The following is a 15581-nucleotide window of genomic DNA, read 5'->3' as shown; positions in this document are numbered from 1 at the left end:
GCCTGGACAGCTGCTGGAGGGGAACCTTGGCACTAGAGGAAATCCAGTTTTTCAGCATAAATTCGATCCCTCCCTGCCATGCCTCTCTCCTGGGAGAGTGTTCCTTTGCACTCCCAGCCACCACAGGGCCAAGCCGGAGAGTGAGCGGTGTGGGACTGGCAGCCGGTCCCACTCAGGGCTGGATGGGAGCAGCACCAGGCTGGATGGGAGCCCTGTGGCAAGGAGGGACCAGCCTGGGAGCCGAAGGCAGAGCTGCAGGCAGGGCTGAGGGCAAGGCAGTGAGTAGGCCACCAGGCAGGGATGAAGACAGGGCAGTGGGAAGGGCAGGGTAGCGTAGCGGGCAGGGCTGGACCATGGGCAGGACTGCAGGCAGGGGAGCAGGGAAGGCCAGAGCGCAGGCAGGGCTGCAGGCAAGGCTGCAGGCAGGGCAGCGGGCAGGGCCAGACCACAGGCAGGACTGCAGGCGGGGAAGCAGCCAGGACTGGACTGCCAGCAGGACTGATGGCAGGGCTGGACTGCAAGCAAGACTGCAGTTAGGGTGGCAGGCAGGGCTGGACCTTGGGCAGGACTGCAGGCAGAGCAGCAGGCAGGGCCAGACCGTGGGCAGGGTGGCAGGCAGGACTGCAGGTAGGGTGGCGGGCAGGGCTGGACCATGGGCAGGGCTGCAGGCAGGCAAACAGGCAGGGCCGGACCACGGGCAGGGCTGCAGGCAGGGTGGCAAGTAGGGAGCAGTCAGGGCTGGACGGCAGGCTGGCCTGCAGGCAGGGCAGTGGGCAGAGAGCAGGCAGGGCTGGATCACAGGCAGGGCTGCAGGCAGGGAGCGGTCAGGGCAGTGGGCAGCGCTGGACCATGGGCAGGGGAGCAGGCAGGACTGCTGGCAGGGCTGCTGGGAGGGAGCAGGCAGGGCTGGATTGCGGGCAGGGCTGCGGGCAGGGCTGTGGGCAGGGCAGCAGGCAGGACGGCGGGCAGGGAGCGGTCGGGGCAGTGGGCAGCGCTGGACCACGGGCAGGGGAGCAGGCAGGACTGCTGGCAGGGGAGAGGGCAGGGCTACAGGCAGAGAGCAGGCAGGGCTGCAGGCAGAGAGCAGGCAGGGCTGCAGGCAGGGCGGCGGGCAGGCGGTGCCCAGCAGATGGCGGCGGTGCCAAGGCGGCGCGCCCCGCAGCCGCCCCCCGGGGCCGGGCCGCCGCCCCCCGGCGCTACCCCCGCACCGCACCGCACCGCTCCGCGCTGCCCCGCCCGGGGCGGCCGTCCGCGGGCTGATCCGCCGGGGCGGGGCGGGGCGGGCGGGGAGCGGCGCTGCGCGGCCCCCGCCGCGCCTCCACACCCCGCTATAAGAGGAGCGGCCGCGGCCGCGCTCCGCAGTGTATGGTAGCGCCTCGCCCGGGTCGCCGCCGTCCTGCTGGGACCCTCCCCCGGGTGTCGTGTCCCCCCCCCCCCACCTTGTCGCCTCACCGGCTGCCGACAGCCTTGACCTTGCCATCCGGCAGCCCGGGGGATCGCCGTGCTGGGTCGCGGAGCCGCCTCGGGATGCGTTAGCCGGCGGATCGCGCTGAAATACTTCTCCTAGGAAGGAGGGAGGCGACCTCCTCCCACTGCCGGGGGGTGGGGGGGGCGGAAGAAAAAGAGGATTTAAAGAGCATCTTTGCCCCCTTTGTTGGATGAGAAGGACAGAGGAGGACCAGCAAGATGAGCACTAGCAGTAAGTACGGCTTTTCCTTACCTTTACCATAGGAATGGGGCTGATGCTGCACTGATTTAGATGGGAGGAACTGGAAAGAAAATGTCACAACAGGGTTGACAAGCCTAATGGGATGGATTTTTTTTTTTTTAATCGTTATTCTCTTCCTACCTGCCTTTTGCTTTCTGACAGGGTCTGGCTTTACTGGCCCTTCTTTCGTGTGGGCTAAATCATGGTGCTTATCTCCACTGAGTACTTCTTGGCTTGTATTTTGTGGGTTTGGAGGACAGATCATGGACTAAAATGTCGATATGCAACATGGTGAGAGGGAGCCAGGAGTGCTCTGACGGGCAGCAGGCTCACTTGCTGATGCTGCTGCCTATGTATAAATGGACATAGGGGGAACAGCCGATGGGAAGGAGGAGCACGGTAAGGAGAGACCTAGAAACTAGGGACCTGGGCAAAGCACAGGTGCAGTACAGAAAAACACGTACCTTCTGCAGCTGGGGATGTGGGTGTTTCTATTGTGTGTGTGAGAGAGAGACGGGGACAGAGGCACTCATGTGCTATGTATGAATCTCTAAAGAAGCAGAGCTTAGAAATGTGCTGCATTAGATGAGAACTGGCACCTGGTACCAGTCTGGTTACTTCTGGTTTTGTGTCCTTGTTGCAAAGTCTGGAAAGATTGATCAGGTTAATCAAGTCACAATCAATTTCTCTTTCCTCACCGATATGATGTGTGACAGCTGTACCCACCTCCCTGGCACAGCTTTGATCCAGTCCTTTAAAAGCAGTGAGCCCCCAGCCAAAGGGGGCTGATAGCCACCTGAGGGTCTTCCTCCTGCGATAACCTGCCTAAGGAAGGTGCCCTCCCTGCAGTGGGTCCTGGAGGCTATGTGAGGTGAGGAGGACTCCCCCAGGCAGAAAGTGGCAGAGCGGTGACTTCTCCATTGCATTGGCGTGTTGAGGTTTCTCAATCCGAGGGCTTGGGGTGGTTCCCAAGCAAAACACCGTGAAAAATGCCTTGGCATGCTGCAAAGCAACAGAACAGGTGATTCCAGCTCTGTTGGGCTGCGTCAGAGGCGAGAAAACTTTCCAGGTGCCCTCTGCATGAGCTACACCTGGGACAGGAGCTAGCCCCCTGCCCGGGGGAGTGGGGCTGGCAGTGCCCAGGTAGGAAACAATAGGGGCTGATTCTTTCTGAGCCTGCTGGGTGCCTGCTGACAAAGGGTCCTCCCTCTGCCTCTCCAGGTGACAAGCTCGGGTCTGGTGTGGAGGGCTGGGATGGCACACAGTGCTTGTGGGGGTCAGTGACCACAGTGGGCAGGTGGGGCTACTAAGCTCCCTCCAAGCCAATTTTGACAAAGGCGCGTTGGTTCCTTTTGGGATTCCTTTCCAGCTCCTAATAGCCAGCTTGGCTGATGATAGTGATAAGGGCTGTTTATGGCGCTGGTGTGTTATAACTATCTGATTGTGCCACAAAACTCCTTCGCTGGGTCCTCCCCCTCACCAAGAGGTGCCAGCAGCCCAAACGTGCTACCTGCCTGTTGCTCTGGCATGACTCACGGGAGCAGGCCACCGGGCTGGCAGCAAGAGCAGGGCTGGGAGCCTCCTGGGAGGTGCTCCTCCTTCTGCCACTGCCTTGCTCTGTGACCTTGGGCACATCACTCAGCTGTGTCTCTGCTTCTGGATTTGCCAGGAGCAGGCTGCCACGGTGGCCCTTGCAAAGCCAACCAAAGAGCTGGGCAATCTTTGTCTAAACATTGCCATTACCTCTTTTTAAGTAGCCATGTGCTTTAGTAAGGGTTTGGGAACTTTAACAGCTGCTAATCACTTCCTGTGCTGTGGATTGATTACTTATGGTCCCTTTGGGACCAGACCTGATACAAGGGCAGTGCAAACCCTGCAAGGCAGTGGGCTCTGCCCTCTTAGGCTTCTGGGCTTTTTCCCAGTAACCAAGGAGCTCAAAGCAGGGCTTGTCATACCCAAATGCTGGCTCATGTCTGTTCTTAGTGATGGCGTGATCCCCCTCCTAGCTGGCTCTGTGAGCAAGGCACAGGGTGCAGGGCCACCTCCTCCATCAGCATGTTCTGTGACTGGTGTGATTGTTGCCAAAAGCTGCATCTTCCCTCTTGCTGCTGCCTCTCCCAGTTCTGCACATCCCTACACTGTGTGAATCTCAGGTCTGTGTGCCTGGAAGGCAAAAAAAGGACCCAGGGAACCTTGTGTCAGTGCCCCGTGTGCCATCTCTATTTCACCCCACTGATGCTACCTGGCAGTGACCTGCAATAGCTTTTGCAGCCCTTGGCTAATGGCCAAGGGCTCAGGGGAGCTTGGTGCCACTTGTTGGTCAGAGGTATGGCTAGCTCTGCCTCCCAGGTGTGGCCGGCTCTGCTGCTCTCTGTGTTGATTTTATTTCTTGGTTGTTTTTTTGCCCAGCCCCTGTAGTGACTGAGGGCTTGGATGCAAAGGGGTCCAGCTGACAGGCTCAGCTGTACTGCAGCCTCCTGACTCTGGTCTCTCTCCTGGTGCATGGGGCCCTACCTGTGCAGATGTGAGGAGAAAGGGAGACATAGGTGGAGGAGGAGGAGGATGGATGGTGAAGGTGGAAGGTGTCCCTGTGGCTGCAGGACCAAAGTTTTGAGGCTGGGAAATCAATGAAATGGTGGCATTTTATCCTCATCTATGCATGTGATCTGTGTGTTCCCCCACTCCTTTCCATTTTGATTGGTACATTTTGATAATGCTTCTATCCTGTCTGAAGCTGATGTGAGGCAGGAAACCTGGGGCTGTGGGCCATGGCTGGCCTCAAGCCATGCTGTTGTGCAAAACTATCAATGTGGCCTCGGCGGAGCTCTGTGCAGGGTTTGCTGGGTTGTGCAGGTGCATCTCTGAATGTGCTTCATGGACAGCATGCAGAAGTCTCGCCTGCCCCTGATGAGGGGACAGAGGTTCACTTTTTCATGGTTCCTGGAGTTGGTGGTCCTATGTCACCTCCTCTCCCATGATGCAGGGAAGGGAAAGCCATATGGAAATCTCGCTTTTAAGGGGAAGAGGAAAAAGCCCTTGATCTTGGGTGTAAACTCATATCCTGAGGCTGGAGAGCAGATCAGGTGGCCCCGAGGGTGCAAGGGTTGTTCTGGCCAGGAAGGCAACCTCTCCTCCCGGACTCACCAGGTGTACAGCGAGCATTTGGAGGGCACAGTGTTGATGTTTACATTAGCTATGCTATTTATACCTCCCACTCCGGTTAGCACTGCTAATTGGTTGCAAATAGATTCATACATTCATAAACAGGTCTATCAGTACTGTGCTGCATTTTCATTGACGCCGGATCGTGTAGTACAAACCCTTGGCCAAGAGAATATCCCTTAAAATCACTCCCTTAAGTCTTCTAGGTTTTGGGCTCAGCCTCTTCTGAGAAACAGGCCCCGTGCAGGGAGGCTTAGGTGGCCAGTTTGGCCAACGTGGCTGGGTTTGTGCTTACTGAAAGGCAAAGGGTTGAAGCTGTCAGTTGCCCCAGGGATTTAACACTCTGAAATTTCTGAATAACCCCTTGTGCTGCTTTGAAGGTAGCCACCAGGTTTGGGTGGTGCAGGTCCATGCAGTGAGTATGGCTTGGGAGTAGGGGCCACCCTTGTGGGATCCATGGGAGATGGCATTTGTGCATTGTCTCTTCTGGCCCAGGTCTGTTGGGGTAGGAGGGGGTCTCCTGGAAGTCTTCACACTGGTGCCTCTTGTTGTTGTGGGCCACCCTGGTGTGAGCAAAGACACTCACAACTCCTGGAGGAGGTTAAACTCCTGGGTTGAATTTAGTTTGACTGGATCTGGGTTGCAATGGGTGATCGAAACTGGCTCACAAACTAGAGATCCTCCGGATGCCCTTCTGTCTCCAACATGCATCCTGAAGATGGAAAACAACCTGTCCCTGTGTCAAGTTAATTTGGAGCGGGAGGAACCACTACCATCTATTCCCTGTGCTTTTCTCGCTGAGCAGCTGATGGCCTGTTGGAGCATGGAGAGCTCTTGCAGAGGGTTTGGTAGGTGGGGTGGAAAGTTTCCCCAGACTATCCCAACCCCTGGCACCTCTCAAATGCCTGCTCAGAGACTCTATTAGGCTCAGAAAACTGGGAAAGGGGAGACATGAGGGAAGACTGACCAGCTAAGCATTTAGGCAGGAAGGCTTAACAGATACTGACCAAGGCAGCATGTTTGCTTGGTTATTTTTGTCTTTCCTAAATCATGCTCCCTGTTACATGGTGATCCACTAAGCATAATTACCTGGTAATCTCTAGGCACATGTGGTTACAAGGTGTTTACCAGCAAACTCTATTAAGTCCCTGTGTAATTAAAGAGGTATCACATGGTGCTGTGCATCTCTGGGAGCTCCAGCTCTGCCCTGTACAGCTCCTCAGGCAGGGTGATTCACTGCATTTCCCCACCCAGTGGGGTAGGACCTGCTGAGGAGGACATAGTGTTGCTGCTGTGTTCAGAAGTGCAGTGAATCCAGAGGGATCAGCCCATCGGTATGATGGGCAGTTTTAATGTCTTCCCTGTGAAGAGACTCTAGTTTTTGCAGGAGTGGCACCAGGCCTGGAGTGTAATGATAAAGATGAACCTTTTCAGTCGTAGCACTCATGCTTCCTGGTCAATGCTGGTTCCCATTTCATCTTAGCAATGCTAGAGGTGGTCACAGGCATGCAGTGAGTGGGGGACAAAAAGCATGGCTCCAGTGAGGGATGACTCAGCAGAGTGAAGTGTTGCTGCCCAAATAACTGGTGTTGCTGCCTAGCCCTTGGGAGCTTGGTGAGATGGGCTCTGGCGCTGGATAAGCTCTTGAGCTCCTCATCCCTGATCTCCCTCGAGCTCCTGGTCAGACTCTTCACATGCAGCAGGGAAAGAGGCAGGTCTCCAAGCAGAGCTCTTCCTTCTTGGTCAGGTTATCATGGAGGAGGCTTGTAGAAGGGGGAGAGCTTTCAGGAAGGCTGAAGTAGCCTCAGAGTTCAAGGCATGGGTGCAGGTGGGACAGAGGAAAGAAGTGACATAAATGTAGGACAGTTGCAAGAGATGAGAAGCTACCTTCCTAGTATGTTCTCTCCAAAACCAACCAAGAACATTAGCAAGTGTCCATGCTCCTCCAAGGGGGGCTTTAGCACTGAGTTTGCAGAACTGAGGCACCAAAGCACCTGGAGAACCTCCAGGTTCTCTGCTCACATCTTGGTTCTCTCAATTACACCTAAGCCTGGCTTTGCCATAAAGAACCTGATGCAAATTGTCCCCTCTGTTCTCCTGGGCAGCCTAGCAAAGGAACGAACATCCACTGCATTCACTTTAGTGCCGGGAAATTCAGAGCCCAGGCAGCCTCTCTCTGTCTTCAGTCTGGTGGATGGACTCTGTCCTCTCCCCAAGCTTCGTTCAGGCTCTCCTGCAAACCTCCTTGGCAGCTTGCCCTTTGAAGAGCAGAAGCCATGGAAAGTGGCCCTGCAGGCCAATAAAGTGCCTGCTATAAAGTCAATTGAGGCAATTGAATTATTTCAAGAGCCTGCCATGCCCTTATAAAATAAATAGCAAGTTTTCTAATGACAAGGTGACGATTGGTGTAACCAGGTAATTGTATTTGTGATGCCAGGCTGGACTAATGACACTGTCCTGTTATCAGCAAGGAGCCAATGTGGTGCTGCCTTTGCTCTCTGCAAAGCTGTGAAGAAGTGAAGGCAAACCCACCACGTTCCTGCCAGACCCTGCAGTCCTATCATGATGGTGCCATAATGAAGTGGTTGGAACATCTAATTAGATATTTTTAGACTAAATACATCAGTGCTTCTCAGTTGTGAGCGCTGCAGCACCTCCAGAAAGCATCCTGGGGGTAGACTGATGATGGTAAGGACTCAGGCGGAGAGTGATTGGGAACGGAGTGGGGTCTTCAGGTTGAAAGGGGACTAGGAGTGACCACAGTAGCTGTAGGGAAGGCAGAGCCCAAGTCGAGATGTTTCAGGCCCAGGAAATTTACTTTTGTGAGCAGCTCAGGACAAGTGTGGCAGGATGACTGGCAACCTGCAGCAGAGAAGGTGTTTTTTGCTTGAAGAGCACCTAGGCTGTCCCAAGTTCTCCTCTGCCCATCCTTTCTGCCCTCCGAGTCCATAGGCTCGGTAAATCACTGGGGAGGTGGAAGAGCTTGGATGCACTGATGTACAGTCCTGATGGACATGCCTTGCTTTCTAGAAAAGGGCTCTCTGAAGATGAACAGTGCCAGCCTGATCTAGCATGGCAGCAAAGTGGGGCACACAGTTCCCATATTTGATGGTGGCCCAGGTTTTTGGTAGGCATCATTTATACATGCATTTTTCAGTTTGGGTATGGTTTGCTGAATGCTTTATCAGTATCAGCCATAAGCCCTGGGCTGGGAATTGGTGTGCCTTCTCCACTGCCTGGGGCGGAGAGCTGAAAGAAAAAGGAGCTGGTACTATGGCTTCCTTATGCAACCTGTCTGACCTCCCTTTCTTCTTACCCTTTTTACCCTGGCAAAGTCCCCCCTTGAGCCCCAAGCACCACTTGTTTTTTCTCTTCGTGGACATTTTACTCCCATTTTGAATCATTTTGTCTCTGAGACCTGGACAACTGGGAAAGTCCTTGGGGGGGGAAAGTTTCTCTAAGGAACAGGACAGAGTAAGAGGGGAGCATGTGCTTGAGGGTTTGAAGCTGTCCTGTTGGCTTCTGTGTTCTTGCTGGGCAACAAGTAGCACGCTTTGGAGAGCACCACGCTGCTGTGGGGCAAGAAAGGCTTTGTTGGTGCAATGCCAGCCCCAGAACCCTTCCTCAGCTCAGCTTGAGTCTGTTGCAATCTGAGTTTAGGTTTCAGGGTTGACCTGTTCTCACAGTAGTGAATTAGATGACTGTTTTGCAGACACATGCAGCCAGGCTGCAGTCTGCGGCTGGACAAGAGAAGCATATTCTAGACCAGGACTTGAAGTGTGAGCTCCCAAAGTGCATGTGGCAGGTTCTGCAGTACAGCACCCCTCACAAACACGCCTGTAGTGTCTCGCTCGTGAAGGCACATTGCAAGGCCCTACTTGTTCTTCCGAACATCTGTTTTGTACTAGCTGATCCTGAAGATCTTGCTGCTTTTCTCCTAGCATCTGTCCCCCTGCCAGCCCTTGGGGACCCCTTTGCCCGGAGGCATCCTGGGGAGGACTGCCCAGCCCAAGGACGCTTGCTTGCAAAGGGAGCTATTTTTAAAGCAACTGGGGACCGAGCGGGCTGTTTCCTGGCTCCGCAGCACTTGCTGGGACATGTCAGGCGCTGTGGAGGGGATCTCCCAGTCACAGCTGCTCCCCAGCCCGGATTCTCAGTTGAAGCAGGGAGGGTCCCGGCAGGGTGGCTGGCCCAGGGCAGCTGTTTCACCTCCCTGTCAAGGACTTCTCCCTGCTAAGAGCTTTAGAAGAGGAGAAGGGAAGGAACCTGTGTCTGAAATCCATTTTTGTTGCACATCAGGAGCTGCAGCCCATCCAAGCCCCAGACCTTGGCATCTGCCTCTCCCCAGCAGCCCCTCTCCAAATGAAGGGGATTCCTTGCCTTGGCCACAAGGCAGGGCTGGATTGGGTCTTGTCTGTCAGCTGCTGTTGCCCTGCCTGTCTCTGCTGCACTGAATCATGGAGTAAATAACTGGGTAAATAACCCCCTGACTGGCTTGGCCACAGTAGTGGCCGGCTTGGGCAGTGAGTGGCTTTCTCAGCTGGCTGGTGTGGCTGCAGGGTCTGCATCAGCTGGGATGCCTGTGTGTGAGTACATGAGCAAAGAAGTCTCTGGCCTGCCAGGAGGGACCTGTGGCAGGTCCCCATGGTTTGTGCTTGCCCTGTGACCTGGGAATCAATGGTCAGGTGCTGAGTGCAGCAAAGGCATGGAAAGGCTCTCTTTCCCCGGCCCAAAGAAATGGGGGCTGGGGCAAGCAGAGGTCCCAGAGCCCCTCCGGAGCTGGCGCAGACCCCATTTGCTCTCAGCACCCAGCTCAAATGCAGCCCACAAGGGCAGCTGCCTGCCTGGGGCCGTGGGAGCCAGGTCTGGGCAGGCAGTGTGCTGTGCGGCTCGGCACCGGCTTCTTCTGCCATCCGAGCAGCCAGCTCTGCTCCAGATTTTCCCTCCCTCTGCTCATATCGCAGCAGTCCTCAGAGTGTGATAGAGTACAGGCTTCCCCTGGCTCTCCTCTGCGCTCGCACAGCCTCACATCTGAGCTCAGATCACAGCGCTGGTCCCTGCAAGCACCTCCCTCCCTGCGCTGTGCCAGGGGCTGGGGGTTTTCCCTCCACATCGCACCGCTCCCCCCTCTTCCTCCTCGGCACCTTCTGCATCACCTCCTGGTCCCAGAGGATGAAGAAGGTGGAGCAAGGTAAGATGAGCTCCCGCTAACTGTACTATAAATAACCGCATCACCCAACCATCATCTGAGAGCGATGTGACCGAGTTCGGGCTCCTGGGGACCTGCTGCAGTCACACCCAACACTTGGTCATCGGAGCCGATGGAAGGGGGGCTCCTTGCCGGTGACACGGAGCATGTCATCGCATTAGCGCACGGCCGGACACCTCTCAGGTTATGCACAGCCTAATCCCCTCTGGCAGCCGCCGAGGCTGGGTCAGTGTGCCCACACCTCGCTGGCAGCGGCAGCCAGACAGCTGGCAGTGGGGAGCCTTCCCCCTGCAGTGAAGATTTAGCAACCTGCCTTCAGCTCCTGCCAAGCTCTGCTGGGGCACAGGTGGTATGGATGGGCCGGGGTGAGGGGGTGTCTTTGGTACATGCATCAGGTCTCTGGCCAGATCTTTGGGAGGGAAGGGGAAGGCAGCTCTTCTGTGGGGAATAACTAGACTGGGGGGAGAAAAGTGGCTTTCATGGTGCTGGTGGAGTGCTTGTGTGGTCCCCAAATGCTCCATTGCTCCCTCCATTCAGGCTGGGTTGGAGCTGATCAGGAAACCTTGGTCCTCCCTATTTATCCAGACTGTTGCCAGAGAGGTTCAGTTCTTGGGACAGGCTGTGCCTTTGGGGGGGAGTTTTGCTGGCAGCAAAAAAAAAAAATATCCCCCACATTTTGACTCTTGGATCACCTCTTGACCAGCATGGGAACTAGGCAGTACAGCAGCTTGCATGCACATGGGTGTACAAGGAGAAACACAGCCATGTTCTCGGCAAGGAAACCCTCCTTCATCTGGTGGCAGATGCTAAGGCACGAAGCTGGATGATCCCCAGCTCAGAGCCTTTTATTCGGTGAGCAAAACCATCCCTTCATACACCCACAGGTGCTATGTGAGAGGACTTGCACTGGTGCCTCACCATCTGGTATAGCGACTACCTTGAGAGAGATGTGGGTTGAACCTGATCCTTCCCCTCTGGGACAGGAGGTGCCTGGCAGGGCTGCCCTGGGTGAGCTAGCCAGGGAGAGCCCAGGGGACCGAGCTTAGATGTTCTCCCTTCCCCTGCTTTTAAAAAAAGAGAAGTCACTGCCTGCATGGTGAATGATGTGGTGATGACGGCTCGTGATGGGTTACATGTAAAATCCCTCGCATCCCTGAGGATGCTACCAGTTGAAAGCTTTTATGGCATTTTAAAAATAGCCACGGAGGGGGAGAGAATGAGAAGATGGATAGGTAGGTGGATCCCTAATAAGGAGAGAAGAGGAAACAGCTAGAGAGGGAATGGAAAGACTTTAGTGAACGGCATGTGAGTGATTACTGAGGGAGGGAGTGGTGTGGCCATACCGAGCTGCTGAGCTGCATGCCCAGCAGGAATGGGAAACCCTATAAAAAGCCTGGCTGCGAGATATGCTCCTTGCACGTGCCAGGGAGAGGGATGGGGTGAGCATCAGCTCGGGCTGTCTCCTGCAGACACTCACTGTGTTCTACAAGTAGCTGTTAAAAATAATTCACGACTCCTGGATGACTTGGCTTGGGCTGGCTGCTGCTGCTTTTGCGTGATTCCCCAAACAGCTCCAGGCTCATCTGTGCTCCACTCCCTTGCCTGGAGGCTCTGGCTGATGGCCTTGCCTGGGAGCTGATGGATGAGGTTGGTCCTGGCCCTGGCTTTCCCCAGGGTGGCCTTTCTCACCTGGGCTGTGCTCCAAGAAAGATGCTGAGAGCTGCCTCTGCTCTGTCTTTTGGCTTTCTGCTGCCTGACAGCTTGCAGCACCTGGAGGCAAGATCTGCTGGGTCTGGGGCTGTGGTGGAACTGTGGTGGCTGGGTCAGGGTGCAGTGCCCCCATGCCTGGCTGGAGCAGTGGTCCCAGAGCAGCTGGCAGGAGGTCCCTTCAGTGGGACAGCCCTGCTCTGCCTCATGTCACTGCCAGCACAGTGTCTCCCCGGCCCTGGGAAGCGGCTCCAGGCCTGTCCCTGTGCTTGTGGCAGCTCTCCCCATCACTCAGGGAAGATTACACGGAGTGTCTCCAAGAAATGCTAATTGCTTTGGCTTGTGCTTGGTACAGCAGAGCCACTGGGCGTTCAGAGCTCTTAGTCAGCTTAGAGATCTGCCAGATCCTTCCTCTCCTTCGCCTGGAGAGCCGGCGGAGGTCTGCTGTGGCGGTTGCTGATCCCCACATCCCTGGGCCCCAGTTGGGCTGTGGGCTTACACCCAAGCAAGCCAAGACCTGCGGTCCCAAATACCCAGTGGGTATAAGGCACAGTGTGCTCTCATCGGGCTATTGCAGCCTTGGGGTGCAACACCCCAAGCTCAGCCCTCAGCAGGCACAGCACAGTCAGATGCACCCCTGGTGCTGGAAGAAGGGAGGCTGGAGGGAGAACGGGAGTTTCCCATCCTGGGGGGTGAGGATGGAGCTCATGCTGTGGCAGGATCCATCAGCGCTGCTCCGCTGTCTGTCCTCCCGGATCCCTCAGCTGCCACTGCCTGCCCCTGCTCTGCCACTGGCAATTAAAGCTCTGTGCAGCTGGGCTCCTTTGGTGCAGGCTGCTGGGAAGCATTCCTTGGCTTTGCCCCTGCTCAAACTGCAGGGAAAAAACACTGCTAACAAGACTCCTCTGTCAAACTTGCCAGCCTGTCACATCCAGGCCATCTCCCTCTTGCTTGCTTTCTTGTCTTTTTTTTTTTTTTTTTTCCCTTCCTCATCAGGCAGGCAAATACCCAGGGAAGCAGAGGCTGGTAGTGGATTAGCCCTGCCTGGGTTTGGGCTGGGGAATAGTGAAGTTGGAGCATGTGTGCTTGCCCACTCCTTGCACTGGCATCTTGCAAAGGGTTGTCACTTATGTGTGTGCTGATCTCATTGTAATTCTCAGCCCACAGCTGTTTTTAATGCTGTAGCACAGGAGCTGAGGTCCAAGCCCAGCCACGCTCTCTGGGCGCTGATATCTCTACCCTACCTCCTTCACCAAAGCCCAGGGCAGCCTCTACCCTGGGGAGGGTGAAGAGGTGCCTCCCACCCTACCTGCCTTCTGCTGACTCTAAGGACCTTCTCACCTGGTCTGGAATAACTTCTGGAGGAGCAGTGGGTGGTTCTGAGCCAGCAGTGGAGTCGGTGCTGGTGAGTGCCCGTTACCCTCCCCAAGGTGGGGGTACCCCCAGACCCTGCTCCCACCTTGCCTGCCCTTTGCCGGGCTGTGCGAGAGCATCCCATGGGTGGGCGTGTGGCAGAGCAGGGGCTTGCCAGGAGAGGTCATCTGTGGCTGCCCCAGCCCTCGCTCCCCGCTTGGCTGGTCAGGTGGCATAAAGGGTCCGGTTTGGGAAATAATTCTGTTCCTTGGCAGGCAGGTTTTGGCTCATTTAAGCCAGAAGCGTGCACAACAAAGCACATGTTCATTTTCCCCTATTGAAAGGGGACTTGTTCCCTGGAAAGTGCCAGCTCTGCTGGGCCTGTTGATTGCCTGTTAATTGTCACTAATGAGGAGCTGGGAGATGTGGCTTCCAGAGGCTGTTGGGGACAGACTGTCGCTTCGGCTTGGGATGGACATCTCAGCGGGGAAGGGAGCCGTGACCTCGGCGCGGGCGAGTTGAGCTGCATGAATGGGTTTGTTACTGGAGAATGCCCCAGTTCCTGTGCCTACGGCACGGGGTGGCAGCGCTTAGCCCTGACGTTGGAGCAGAGAGCGTGGAGGGTTAAGAGGATCTCTGGTGCTTACCGTACACAGATGGATTTATTTATGTATATATAGCAGGGAGGTGGGATGGGGAGGGCTAAACCCACCCTGTCCAGGAGCATGGGTTAAATCTCTGTGGCTGGCCCATGTCAAGAGCACAAGGCTGACGGGCGGCAGGACCTGATGCCAGGGCTTGGCCGATTGCCTTCAGCCTGATGCTTGAAGGCTGGTTTTCCCCCAGCCCTGATGAAAGGCACCAAAGGCTTTTAGCAGGAGACAGCCACGTCTGCTGCCTGCCGCTTCCCGCACTGCAGCCCCTCCTCCTTTTGAAGTCGGGTTTCTGGGCGTATGCAGGAGCTGAGGAGAGCAGGAGTGCGGGAAGGAGGAGGGGAGAGGATTACATCTGTGCCAAAGCTTCTCATACACTTATTGTTCTAGGGGGGTTCATTGTGCAATGTCCCCCACTGTCCCCAGACTGGTCTGTCCTTGCCTGGCATTGAGCTCTGTTTGGTGCCTCTTGGTCCCATTGCTGGGCCACTCCATGTCCTAGTAGCAGCAGCTCAGGATGTTTGTTGGGGGGCGAGGGGGGGGAAGGTGCATGACATTAAGCCCCCTTTGAGAGTGTTGTGCTGTGTGAGCACCGGTGCAGAGGTGTGCTTCTACCTGCCCAGACATCCTTGCTCCTCTCCCACAGCAGCAGCTTCCTGGGCGCCCATCACCTGCTGCCCTGCTCCAGCTGCTCCTGCAGCATTTGCGCTAATTACTTCAGTGGTTTGTCTCATCTTCTCTTTGCTAAAATGGCTGAGCCATCTCACCCAGTGCTTTTCCCAGGAGTTTTCTCAGTTTTTCTCCCATTTCTGCCAGGCTTTCATGTACAGCTAGCCCCGCTGACCACCTCCCGCTCCCTGGGTACCTGCTCTCATCCCCATGGCCGATGGGCTGAGACGTCACCCTGGTACTTGCTGTCACCTGCAAGAGGCTGTTTCTGTGTTTACCGTTCAGCTATTGTGAGGGTGGCTCAGCAGAGGGGGAGCTTCCCTTTGGGATTTGTTATTTCATTAGAATAAACAGCCAAGTGGGGTGTTATTTTCCATTCCAGCTGAGAGAGGTTGTAGTTGCTGCTTTTTGACCCAGACCTTGATGTCTGGTTTTTAATTGTCTGGTTTTAATGAAGTGGGAGGGAGAAGTGAGAGTGGAGTGTGCTTTGGCAGTGGGCACAGCTTGTGTTCCTGCAGTGCAAGGATTATGTCAGTGTTTGTGGTTACATCTCTGCCTCCTATTCTGACCTTGGATTTGGGGTTCAGGTGAGCCCCAAGCCATGTGACAGTGTACCTTGTCCCCCACTGCCTTGGGGCTCCTTTCACAGTCAGCCCTGGAGATGGCCCTCTGTTGTGGTGTTGGGACTGGCTATTGTTCCAAAGGGTCCTGTGCTCCGCATGGGGGTCTTGGCAGTCTGGCCTCTGGAATGCCTTCTTGGGGGCTCAGGGGACACAGGCAGCTCAGCTCCACTTGGGAAGTAGCAGGATAAACAGCTGGGCTGAGAAATGGGCCTGGACTCCAGAACTGGGGTGCAGTGGGGAGTGGGAGCACGGGCAGCCCTGATGTGTGTGATGTGCTGTGAGCCAAAGGCTGGGCCTGTCTGTCTGTGCTGGTGGAAGAAGGAAGGTGCTGAATAACCTGGCCCCAGATGCCCATCTATCCATCACCTTAAGGGTTTCTTCAATTAGGGGTTTGAGAGCTGCTTCAGGGCTCCTTGCAGCCTCCTGGGTCTCTAGCAGGGTTCTACTTGCCTGCAGTGGGGTGTCCCACAGCACAGCCTCGGGCTGGCAGTGGGGAC

At 55.8% G+C, this 15581-nt stretch overlaps 1 protein-coding gene across 3 annotated transcripts in view; it reads left to right on the top strand.

Annotated features, from left to right (window-relative positions):
* The first annotated feature begins 1360 nt into the window (after window positions 1-1360).
* The window catches only part of ABLIM3 (actin binding LIM protein family member 3), a 55237-nt gene continuing 41016 nt past the window's right edge, over window positions 1361-15581 (top strand). Inside the window, exon 1 of one of the 3 annotated variants that reach the window (XM_074156607.1) lies at window positions 1361-1699. In XM_074156607.1, coding sequence (XP_074012708.1) covers window positions 1687-1699 — 13 coding nt within the window. In that variant the 5' untranslated portion in view covers window positions 1361-1686. The remainder of the gene's footprint in view (window positions 1700-15581) is intronic. The other 2 variants (XM_074156605.1, XM_074156606.1) reach the window with 2 other exon arrangements.

Source organism: Numenius arquata, chromosome 11 (assembly GCF_964106895.1).
Source record: "Numenius arquata chromosome 11, bNumArq3.hap1.1, whole genome shotgun sequence".
NCBI classification, from domain to species: Eukaryota; Metazoa; Chordata; class Aves; order Charadriiformes; family Scolopacidae; genus Numenius; species Numenius arquata.
The sequence above is the reverse complement of the archived record's forward strand: the minus strand, read 5'-3'. Positions and strand labels throughout refer to the sequence as shown.